General features: G+C 32.7%; 1 protein-coding gene across 2 annotated transcripts; it reads left to right on the top strand.

The window, feature by feature from the left end:
- Nucleotides 1–1149: 1149 nt before the first annotated feature.
- Nucleotides 1150–2825, top strand: LOC111908013 (putative receptor-like protein kinase At5g39000). 2 transcript variants are annotated; one of them, XM_023903823.3, is made up of 3 exons: nucleotides 1150–1294; nucleotides 1383–2248; nucleotides 2460–2825. In XM_023903823.3, the coding sequence occupies exons 2-3, from the start codon at nucleotides 1478–1480 to the stop codon at nucleotides 2562–2564; spliced, it is 876 nt and encodes a 291-aa protein (XP_023759591.1). In that variant the 5' UTR covers nucleotides 1150–1294; nucleotides 1383–1477; the 3' UTR covers nucleotides 2565–2825. The 2 variants fall into 2 exon arrangements, with proteins under 2 accessions (XP_023759591.1, XP_023759590.1); XM_023903822.3 differs by having other exon boundaries at nucleotides 1179–2248.
- Nucleotides 2826–12979: the final 10154 nt, after the last annotated feature.

Genomic DNA, 12979 nt, shown 5'->3' on the forward strand with positions numbered 1-12979 from the left:
GACGAGAGATTTCCGATTAACCTCATCCTGATTCTCATGTGTGAGATCTAACACTATGGGAAAATGACATACAATCACACTTTTTCGAAAATAGCCTAGTCACATTTTTGATAAAAATGTGGCGATTTTGATGTTAAGTGTGACAAATTGGTATTGATAAAATTTTGAATTGTTATATCGCTACATTTAAATATGTGTCACATATATGAAATTTTTGACCACAATCAAGGTATGCTAGCCAAATATCACCATCTGTCACCATCTTTCGTGTTATTATTTGATTTATGGAAAACTAAATTGTAATGGTTTTTTAAAAGAGACGATTAATATATATATATATATATATATATATATATATATATATATATATATATATATATATATATATATATATATATATATATATATATATATATATATATATATATATATATATAACATTAAAATCAATATTGTAAAAAACGTTCGATGTTAACTAGTCGCTTGACTGAGGTTAAGTGAGTAATCGGTTAAGCGAAAATTAATCGGAGACCCTAAATTGTTAATTCGTTGAAATTAAAAAAATAATTAAATATAACTAATATCACAACAAAGTTTATAAATACCACTAATATCATAACAAAATAGATTAACATGATCAATACAACGTTAATAATTACTAAAATAGTTTCTGCTGTATTAGAACTTCATCAAAATGTTAAAATTTCATCGTTTGTTACTTATTCGCTTATTGTGTAAGAATGAATTAATCGTTAGGCGTATTCTAATCAGTCGGGTAATGCCTAAGGACTAATCAGAGATTAATCGAAATCTAATCGAGATTTTTACAACACTCATAAAAATAGACTTAGAGTAAAACCAAACTTTTATGATAAACTTAAATCTTTTGTGTCAATAACTCTACTTAAAAATAACAAGTAATAAGAAAAAACTTATATAACGTTTACAAAATAAAAATTAATCAATTAATTATTAAAAAAAAAAAAAAAAAAAAAAAAAAAACTCATTTAGAAAATTAGTCATTCAAGACAGTTTATCGCAATGGATTTTTTTGGTAAATAAAAACTAGAGAAAAATAATTTATGCCTCCAATAATTAATCCTACTTTTACTACCACATGTCTTGATCTCCCACTGTACCTCCACTTTTGCCTTGCTATGAATCTGTTACTTTTTGTAGCATATATGTCTTGGTCAGTTATCTAACTCCTCATTTTCTCTTCCTTCTTGTAGCTGAAGCCTTTGTTTTTCCCAACTATCATCAACGTCGCTGCACCCTTCGACTTTAATACTTTGTAAGTTTTAGTTTTGTTTCCTATTTTTTATAGATCATCAAAACGATGTCTGTCCTAAAACAGTTTGAACACCTAAAAATACAATTAGAAGCTATAGAATCAGCAACAAACAACTTTTCTAAAGAGAGCTGCATCGGGAAAGGAGGCTTTGGGAAAGTCTACAAGGGAGAACTCCTCCATTCGATGGGGCATACCACGGTTGCCATAAAACGTTTAGATCGTTCATTTGGGCAAGGAGACTCTGAGTTTTGGAAGGAGGTGATTATGCTTTCAGTTTACAGGCATGAAAATATTGTCTCCCTCTTGGGGTTTTGTGATGAGAAAGGCGAGAAGATCCTTGTGTATGAGTATTCATCCAGAAGAAGTCTCGACTTACATCTGAACAACAAGGATCTAACGTGGGTTCGACGCCTTACGATTTGTATTGGTGCGGCTCGTGGAATAGCATACCTTCACAATCCAGCAGGTACTCAACAAAGATTATTGCACAGAGATATTAAAAGTTCCAACATTCTCTTAGATGACAACTGGAATGCTAGGATATCCGATCTTGGTCTATCCAAATTTGGTCCAGCTAACCAGAACTACACATTCCTTGTCACTAATAATAGAGTAGGCACTATTGGGTATTGTGATCCGCTATATTTAGAATCTGGGATACTAACAAAGGAGTCGGACGTTTACTCATTTGGTGTAGTCCTGTTTGAAGTTTTGTGTGGGAGATTGTGTTTTGAGAGCTATGATAAGCCTCAATCTTTTACTCAACTGGTACGAAAGCATTACAGACAAAAGAACCTAAATGAAATTATTTGGGGTGATATAAAGGAGGAAATACATCCTACTTCTTTGGAGGTTTTTTCAGCGATTGCTTATCAATGTTTAAAGAATGACAGTGAAAAACGTCCATTGATGGAGGACGTCGTGACCAAACTTGAAATTGCCCTTGAATATCAAGTAACTTCATGTTCTTTCTCTTCTTTCATAAGAAAAAAAAAATAGTAATAGTTAGTTGTGGTCATGTTATCCAAGCTAGACCGAAAATATATTGTTCCTTAATTACTCCTGGTTCATCTAGATAATAGATAACCTGTTACATTTAAACTGACTCTCTAGCATGCTTTCTCCTGTCTCTTTCTAACGTGCTATCTTCTTGTGCTTCTTGCAGGTTAACGATACCGATATCTCACCTGTACCTCAATTCCAGAGTTATAAGCTTCCTGGAGACAACGATGTAAATAACTACCCCTACGTAAGTGACTACCACTGGTAGCCGGAACAGATTGGTGTTCAAGTACTCCCTATGCTGGTATTTCCTCCCAACGCCAAGGAATGTGTAGTTTTGGTTTGCAGGATAATAGTTTGATGCTGGAATAAGAGTAACATGGATCTTATGCAGGGATCAGTAATGGCATGCATGCTTACAGAGTTTTGATTTAACACTTTTATTATTATTAGATATTCATATGTGTTTGTGTTTTTTTATCTTTGTGCTGGCCGGTTCTTTTATGAAAGCACTCTCCCAATCTTATTATTGGAGTTGCCAACCATCCTATCTTCCCTTTACTCCATTTATATGGGACTTAAGGTGAAGACGCCTTTTAGTTCTTATTAGCAATATAAACTAGCATTATATAATACGATGTTGGGTACTTTAATGTACTGAAATGGACAACTAACATAATTTCCTTTGTTTATTTATTAATGACTGGATGAAAAAATGGGCAAATTAGTTTCTTTTCACACTAAAAAGCAACATACTTTTGTTTTTCAAAGCTTGTGACTTAATGCAAAAGGGGCAAGTTAATTTTTTTCATGCTAAGTAGCAAGGTACTTTCCATTGTCTATGTTTATTAGTAAATAGATACTTTTGAGCTCGTTAACTCGATTATGTGTTAAAAAGGTACATTGAGTTGAAATAAAAATAAAATTATATGTAGAATTCATATAAACGAAAACTACAACATATGCATGTTTGTATTTTAAATCCTTTTAGATAAAATATATAAAATTATATTTCGAATTCATATAAACCAAAACTACAACATATACATGCTTGTATTTTACATCCATTTAAACAAAATATAGAATATACAAGCTTGCGTTTTAAATCAATTTAAACAAAAAGTACAATAAAATTAGTATTTGCCGATTAGCCACTTTCTACTCTTCATACCTCGAGCTAATCTCATTTTGCATCTTATCTAAGAAACACTATTCTCTCAAACATTATAGAACGAGTAAAAGTATATATATATATAAAATAAAAAATAAAAAACTTCTAATTTTTCAAAGCATTACACTATCTCCCCATCCGTGGAGATATACAATCAAACATCCGATTTATCTCTCGACAAAAAGACAAAATAAAGGAAGTAACCAACACCCTAATACAAATATAATGGAATATTAGTAAAGTAATAGATGTTTTTTTTAGTTCGACTCGACTAGATTATGTACCATATAAATACATAATGATACATTAGTTAAGTGATAAATATTTTCAAGCTTGGTTCGGCTCGATTATGTATTAAAAAAAATGAATTACATGGATTATAAAATCCGTTAACCAAATAGTATAAAATAGGGTTATTTTGGGTTTCATTTTAAAATATGTTATTTTGAAATTCAGACTGAGCCCATATTCGACCGAATTTATGTTGTTTGATTATTTCTCTGACTAGCTATGCTGAATGAGGAAAATGACTATTTTACCCTTTTTTATTTATGTCGGCTAAAATATATCTATTTTCAAACGAATTTAATTTAACCGAACATTATTAAATTAATAGTTTAATACAAAACTAAGTTTTATTTAAAAAAAAATTAAAAGTTTTGAGAAATAAATACAAAACTAAGTTTTATTTATTTTAAAAACAATAATAACCAAATATAAATGGCCATGTCGTTATGTCAAGAACCATGAGTAGAAGGACACTCAACAACCTCAAATAATAAATTAATACACCCTATATTCTCCCATCTCTTCTCATTTCGTTCAAAATTGTAGAGAGAGAATAGGATCCGACCCAATCTCTAAAAAAAAGTTACAGCTCTTTTTCAAAGAAGTTCCATGCCTGCCTCCTGAATCATCGACCATGATAACACCAGTTAACCACCGTGAACAAATGTCTAGAGCTTCCTCTAAGGATGGCAATGGTGGACTCCAACATTATTACCAAAATACCCCCACCCTCTTCTTATCCTTGTTCTATTCGATTGATCACAATTTTCATTCCTCCTAGACTCAATCAACAGGTTAAAGGGTGCTTCCCTCTCTTTCTCTCTCACGAGGACACGATTTTTTGGTTGGAGTTAAACGGATGAAAAGGGTTGCAGTGTTTGTGGTGGGTTTCCTAGTTCTTGTATCCGTGAACAAGGCATGTATATGACTGGTTTTATGGTGCCGGAATGTTGATGGGTCTGTAATGCAAAGGGAGAAAACGTAAAGAAAACAAATAGGACCGAGTCAGCTACTTTCATATCACGTACTGGGTTAGAGGGTGCTGACCGAGTCTCATGCTTTTATTGCACGTATCAAACACACTGACCTATATTGAGCTGACCGAGTCATCTGTTTTTGTCTGACCCGGTCAGACCCAAATCAAACAGGACCTTAGTGAACTTTTCATACCAATTTCTGGAGGTTTGTTTTAAGCAATATATAGACTTTTGTAACTTGCAAACATGATATGATTAAGTTTTGAAAAAACCCTTTGAGGGACCTTCATGTAAACTTCTTTGCGTAAATCACCATGTTAAAATGCATTGTTGACATCCAACTGATGCACTTCCCACTGCCTTTTAGCATCTACTGTGAGTGCAAATCTAACGGTAACAAGTTTTGCAGCGGGGGCAAATGTTTCATGGAAATCGATATACTTAACTTGCATGTATCATTACAATACAAGACATGCGTTGTATCTTTTTACTTCTCCATTTGGTTTAAATTTTTTCTTGTATACCTATTTTGATTTAATTGCTTTCTTTCCAGGTGGGATATTGGTTAACATCCAAGAGCCATTTTCCTCTAAAGCTTGGATTTCCATCATCATTGCTTCTTACCAGTTCGAATCTTTTGAAGTTTATAGGAAATTTTTAGGTTTTTCAGTTGAGGTGATAGTTGATAAGAAAGCACAATGAGATTTAGAAAAGTTATCATAATTAACATATTGTGAGATAGAGTGTGGTTTTGATAAGCTTGCAGTTGTGGAATGATTGAAGTTTATAGGAAATCTTTAGGTTTTTCAGTTGAGGTGATAAAGACTTTGAGTCCAAACTCTCGATCTGACCATAGAACACCATAAATCACCAAATATCACCACAAGGCATATATATATATATATATATATATATATATATATATATATATATATATATATATATATATATATATATAATTAGACTTAAGATAGACTTGGCTTGGATTTCAGAAACATTTTTCATGTTTATACTTATAATGTTATTTCTTTTTATCTAGTTCGTTGTTACTTGCTTCTTCCCAAGTTTAATGCTTTTTTACTCATGTAAGTACTTAGTGATCTTTAAGATTTTGTTTGGGTTGTTATTATTGAGAAATTCTAAACTAAGGTACAACTATTTTGCATTTTTATTCACTTGTGAAGTTATATAAGAACTGACGTTTATGACAATGTACTTTGACCTATGCTACGTTTTATATCCAATTTGGGCTTAGGTAATATTTTGTTGATTTTGATAATGAACAGTTTGTACATTTGGAGATGAATTGAGTGTTTATTCATATGATATCTGTTTAATGTCTAACCTTGTGATTGTACTCACTAGGTTCCCTATAACATAACCCACCACGTTGATACATTTTTGTAAGTTAGTGGATGTTGTTGGAAGCTTAGAAGATTAAAAAGATTTAGACATTAAGAAGATCATATGATTATTATAAAGGCTCTCTAAACCTTTGTTTTGATAACTATTGTTACACTCTCGCATGTTATGTTCTTCCAAACTTTATTTTGGAAATTTATGTTTTCAGACAATTTTTCGGAATCGTTCTCTAGAAAATTATTTTAAAATATTTTATTAAAGGTTTTAAATTAGTTCATGGAAGGGTTGTTACATCTAATTAAACAAACTCGTCTATGAATGGGACCTTTTGCTCACCAAATAAATTCCCAAATACAGTTGTATGATTAATTGAGCTGTTAGCCAAATAAGATTTTGGGTTTTATCTTGTATTGGGTTTTATGATTGGGCCTTTCAGCTAGTCTATATATTATGTGTTTCCATTTCATTTTATTTGTACTTCTCTTTGATAATAATATGAAACCCAAACCGTTATATGTCATTCACTTGTTAGTTTACATGGTATTATAGCTCGGTTGATCTTTTGTATTTTCTTTTTGGGGTAAGTTGTAGCAGGCACGACACTATTCATCGAAGTTACTGTTCATCGAATCACTATTCATCGAAGTTACTAGTCATCGAAGATACTGTTCACAAAGTTACTATTCATCAAAGTTACTATTCATCAAAGCTATTATTCACCAACACTATTCATCGAAGCTACTATTCATCAGCACTATTCAAGTATTTTTTTTTGCAATTTTGGATATGGTTTTCTTGCTCGTTTATGTATTCAGTTTGATTTGATTTGTTCGTTTCAACGACTTCAAGGGTTTTGTTTCGTATATTGGTTTTGTTGATTTTGAGATTTTGATTGTTGCTGCTATTATTCATATTTGTTGTTGTTTTGGTTATTCTTGTTTGACTGATATTGGAATATGGCCCCGAGAGATAACTCTCTTCAATCCATTAGGATTCAACTCGATGGTAAGAACTATGCCCAATGGAGTTATTTTATGATGAATTTCTTACGAGGCAAGACTATGTGGGGGATTATTACAGGTGACAGGAGGAAACCAACTGACGAGAAGGATGTTAATTATTCAACCTTACTGGATTCATAGGAGACTAATAACTCCAAGATCATTACTTGGATTAATAATTATGTTATCTAGTCTATTGATAGTCAGTTAGAAAAGTATAGCACAACAAAGGAGGTTTGGAATCACTTGGCTAGGCTCTATACTCAGTCTAACTTTGCAAAGCAGTATCAGTTAGAGTTTGATATTTGAACCCTCCAACAAAACAACCTTAGTGTTCAAGAATTTTATGCAGCTATGTCAGATTTGTGGGATCAGTTAGCTCTTACAGAACCTGATGTGTTGAAGGCTTTTAAGCCTTGTTTGGGCTATTGATCCATGATGGGCTAATTTTTATGTAAGTATCCATGAAGAGTTAGCCCACATGAGATATGGATCATAACTCAAGTGTATGGATTAGGGTTTACCCATGGCTCTTGGAATCCTACACTATATAAATGTTGGCCTTTAGCCAAAATCATGACACTAAGTGTTCTAAGAGAACCCTAGTCGATATTGGTGGTGTTTAACCTCTCTCTCAAATTCCTCCTTTGTTAATGGTGTTTGTAAACCATTTGAGGCATCACACTTGAGGTGCTAAGCTCTTGAAAGGCCAAAACTACAAGCTACAATTAAGAGGTATTATTCTAACTAGTTTTTATGATTCATGTACCAAAATTGTATGCTAGTTGTAGGCTTCATGCTTTGAAAAATTTATTCCATGTATAATTAGAGAAAACATAGATCCAAAGCATCTAGGGCTGCATGTGCACCATAGGAGTGTTATAGTGCTCAAAACCCAACAGTGGTATCAGAGACTAGGATTGTTTTATGTTATATTTGATGCTTGTTAATTTTCAAAGCTGAAAAAACTGATTTTCTGGCCTCTGACTGATTAATCGCCGAGTCCAATGCATGACTCAACGATTCGAATCAGTCAAAGAGCAACTCGACGAGTCCAGTTCTTGTACTCGTCGAGTAGATGCTTCTAATGGCAGATTTTCTGGATTTTGGCCAGTTTGGAATTAGGATCATTACCAAAAAATGTTTTAGTTCATAAAATTTGATTTGTTGGTATGGTAATGATTATACTCATCCAATGAAAAGATAATTGTCAAAGTTTTAAGATAATTGTTGGTTATATGATAAACAAAGTTGTAAATTGTTGATATGAATTATCTTGCCTTATGAGTTAAATTAGATCAATCCTAGATTATATGATAATTATGTTTGTTAAAATTAATCTAAATGTTTTTTAATGACTTCCATAACTTGTCCTCGGGTTATCGAACATGAAAGGTCTCATCCATTAGAATGACATTAAACTCATAAGTTATGGAAATGAAAAGGTTTTCAAGAGTTACAAAAATTGCCCTCGAGTTTTGGTATTTGAAAAGTCTCAAATTATGAAAGCATTAACTCTAGTAATTGAAAGGTTTCAAAAGATGCATCTCTTGGGTTCATAACTTAAAAATTAATTGAATAGTTTTAATTTTGAATTTTTAATAATCTAGATGCCTTGAATAGTTCAATTACACCTTATGGACTTTATTAAATTAATTAAAGTGTTTAATTAAGAGACAAGTTTAATAAAACCATAATAACTTGGTTTAAGATTAATTAAATTAAGAATATAATTTATTAATAGATTTAACCACCTAGTATTTTAAATGTTTAAAATACACCTTTATACTATATAAAATTAAAAGTCTAATATATTATATATGTATAAGTTAAAAGTCAGTCTTACCGTTAGTAGGCCTCATTCACTAAGTCGGTCTATAAGGGGTATAAGGTTACTGCTTATAAAAATGTTGGTTTAATGTGTGTCTACTCTCACCCACCGCTTTCTTGACTGGTGGAGGGTCGTTAGTCGAATGGGTAGGATAGGACATTATATCTCATTAAAATTATAAAGAAAATACCAAGTAACTAAACACTTATAAATTCCAAATCTTAGTTACTTAGGAAAAATGTGAATTTGGTGCTAACCCATGAAATTTCAATTTACACCTTGTTAAGTCGTTAGTGGAGCGTGTGTGGTTAACCGGCACACTAATATGGGACTGACATTGTGTGACAAAGGGTAGCTTGATGTTAATCATGGATCAATGGAGCGTGTGTGGTTAACCGGCACATTGATTGGATGATTTGTAACATTAAGTGTATCAAACTAATTTGCATGGTTATTCACACCTTGTTTGTGATCCTCGGCATCCCAGTCACAAACTTGAAGGGCATAATCGAGATTTAAACATGTCATTGAAAAGTTCAATGAATCTCAAAAGAATCTAGGAATTTCAATTCATTTAAAACTTAATAATCAATTTCGTTTTTCATGGTGGAAATTGGTAAATCGTGATTTACCTACCTTCAAATACTTTACAATTGGATTACGGTATCCCTCTTCCGAATTGTAGAATATTGTGTTGGATCCTAGCCTTAATATTTCATTTAGGTGTTATGTTAAGGACTTAAATCAACTAACTTGAATTTCTCACATTATAGATGTCTAGGTCAGACAACTATGGTCTTCCCGAATCTTATGGAAAGAGCTTTCCTCATGAAGATGATATTCCACAAGACAATCAAGGTGAAAGATTAATCCCTTCTTCGTGTTGTAGTGGAACTTCACTTCCTCCACCTCCTCCGATAGTTCTCCCTAATCCACAAGTTCAAAGACTTGAAAAGTTCAAGGTCACTCAAGCCTTATTGGCGAGCCAACACCAAGATGGAAGGTATGTGTGTACACATGTCTTGGAGATGAAGTCACACATTGACAAGCTGGGAATGTTGGGAGTCGCTGTGTCAAGGAAGTTGGATGTTGACTTGGTTCTTCAGTCACTTCCCGAGTCGTATAATCAGTTTGCTAAATACTACTACATGACAGACCGCGATGTGACCCTTATTGATCTTTCCTATTTGCTAATTGATGTTGAATCAACAATGATTTGGCGCACTGGTAAAGCAAATTTGATTGGAAGATCTACCTCCCAAACTTCCATGGACATTGACAATGGAAACATTGGAAGTCCAGAAAATATTTCTCTTTCCAAGGGAAAGAGAAAAGCTAACTCTGAGATTATCTCGTGTACCATTCCCAAAGAGTCCATATGTTTCTATTGCCAAGATAAGGGCATTGGTTGCGAAGCCGTCGTACCTACCTGAAGGATAATAAGGATGGTAAGGTCAAAAAGTTTGACTCTACTGCAGGTAAGTCCACTATCCAACTCTATTAAGTTCCTATTTGTAGATTCTTAAGACATGATGTGATAAGATTACATTTTGATGTTTTGTAGGATCAAAGGAAGCTTAAAGGAAAAGCATGTTGAGTCTGATCGCGAAGAGACGGATTTCAATCGCATGGTTCGATGATCGAATTTATGAGCTGGTGCTTAGGAGTTATGAGAGTATGCTTAGGAATATTTAGAAACATAGTTTTGATATGTACTTACATTGTAAGGAAAAGTGTTCCGCATTTTATAAATACATAGAGATTTTGATTATATCTTATTTATATTACCTTGCAATGGCATTTGTGAAAATTGATGTTTGTATATTTCTACTTTTAGCAATATGAATTTGATTCTTTTGTTTTGTGGTAGTGTCTAAATTTACCAAATAAGGAAAGATTCTCATCATCAAAGTTTCAATTGGACAAAAACTTGGAATCATGCAACTTGTATTACATGATAAATGAGAACCTTCGTCTTTGGGATATTAAGACTAATTCCTTGATCACATGTATATGTGATTCAAGTGAAGGACTGGGGGATCGAGTACACTTGGTTCTGCATTGGTCAGGTCCACCACAAAGAACGATAAGACTATTCGTCATGATTTACTAAAGTTTAGTAAATATAGTTATGCTTACAAGATTATGTATATTCTAAATCATTGGAAAAGTTTCAAAGTATAGCAGAACGAATAAGAAGAATCAAATTAGGCAAAAAGATAAAAGTTTCTCCAATCTGAAAGGAATGGAGAGTACTTTAGTATCTTGTTTTATGATCATCTTAGTGACTATGAAAACCATATCACAACTGATCCTCTAATGAAACCTTAGTGCACTTGTATGGCTAAGAAGAGGAATCGTGAATTGTTGAAATGGTTAAATCAAAAGGTGAGTTATACGTCGTTCCAAAATCAAGTCTACGAGTCATACTCCAAGACTGTGCCTTGAGTGACATAATCTTAAGAAAGGTTTATAACACTTATCAAATGTTGAGTAAAATATTTCTTACTCTTATACATTTGAAATTGGTAAGCAGTGATGTTTTGGATAAAACAAAGACCAACTACGACCAGTTGTGCGAAGTGTTTATCTTGATAAGAATCCGCACTAACTCTTGAATATTTTTTTGTCAAGGAATGGTTCTTGACAAGAGAATCTTATATGTTAAGAGGTCAGTGGGAGTATTAAAGATCTTGAAAAGTTTCAAGAAATGATCAAGACTAACCCTATTATTAATCACTAGACCACGACTTGAGGTTTTTTAACCTATCGTGTTGACATATTCTTGTTTCTATGCCCATTCCAGTTAAAGTTGACTATGCTTGTGAGTTCTATGAGTGCTCAATTGTTTTCATAACAACTTGGAAGCAATGGTAGGCCCTTGAGCTGCCAGGTGGCAAGAAATTAAGATTGAACAAGTTCAGCCCATATGAGTTTGGATTTGTCACTAACCTTGTCTTGTGATTATGGTTATGACAAAGTCACATGGATAGGAACACATACACCATAAAATCTATGTTTCATAAGATTTCTCTCTAATTCATGAAAATGATTATGAGGAAACGTTTTCACTATGTAGGTTCTAAGGAGATAGCAATTGTGATATTTGCATTCTCAAATTTAATTATGATTATGGCATCCCTCTTCATAGTTTGAATTGTGACAAATGGCAAATAGTTTGAACATTCAAAACTTATTATTGTAAGTTTTGAATTGTTTAGACACACATATGATCTTTCTAATAAAAGGTGTATGAGCTTAGATAAAGGCTTATCAAAGCATCTCGTATCAGAAATCTGAACTATGGTAAGAAAGTCAACAAGTATTGATTTTGTAGAAGTCCAGCTGATTTCTGGGTACATGTCAAAGCTAGTGGGAGCATAGGTGTTATGCTAGTAAGATAGTGATTATTATGCTAGTGGGAGCATAATTTTTATGGTAAGTCTTGCTAGTTAGCAATGTTAATTATAGAAAACAAAAGTTTCAATTCGCAAAGTTGTAGGGTTTGAAAAGTTTTTCGCTATAATTAAAGGTGAGGACCTTATACTTCATTTCAATTCTAAAAGTTTAGATTGAGATTTTAATCAAATTTAGTCAAGGACATATATGAATGTTATGTTGAAAAGATTCAACATAAGGAAATTCTATATATGGATATGTTATAGCAAGAAACTGGTAAAGTATCAAGTCTTTATGTAAGACATTGTGAATCGTGTCCCATGTGCTTTGGATATAGGATTGATTGCATGTGCTATAATATTCAGTTCTAATTTTCCAAATCTAGGGCATTAAAAGGGAAAAACGACTAGAACCGGATATGACTAAAGTTATCAAACAACTGTCAAGGACAATCTGAGGTTCGCTAAAGATTCGTTGCTTATGGACAATTGGAAGTATACTAATGAATGGACCATATTGATATAACTCTGAATAGATAGGATGGATAGTCATATGGCAATTATGGAAAAAGTTTCCATAATGGGAGTTAGATATCAAGAATCTATGAGTAAGTTATAAACTTTTATGCAAGAAAGATGTTCAAAGGAATGTACT

The sequence above is a fragment of the Lactuca sativa genome, chromosome 5 (genome assembly GCF_002870075.4).
Source record: "Lactuca sativa cultivar Salinas chromosome 5, Lsat_Salinas_v11, whole genome shotgun sequence".
Classification (NCBI taxonomy): Eukaryota; Viridiplantae; Streptophyta; class Magnoliopsida; order Asterales; family Asteraceae; genus Lactuca; species Lactuca sativa.

Bases quoted from the DNA above. Each gene is read 5' to 3' on its own strand.
- LOC111908013 (XM_023903822.3), top strand. From the start codon at position 1,340: ATGTCTGTCCTAAAACAGTTTGAACACCTAAAAATACAATTAGAAGCT. The intron at 2,249-2,459 runs GTAACTTCATGT...TGCTTCTTGCAG, and splicing joins AAATTGCCCTTGAATATCAA to GTTAACGATACCGATATCTC.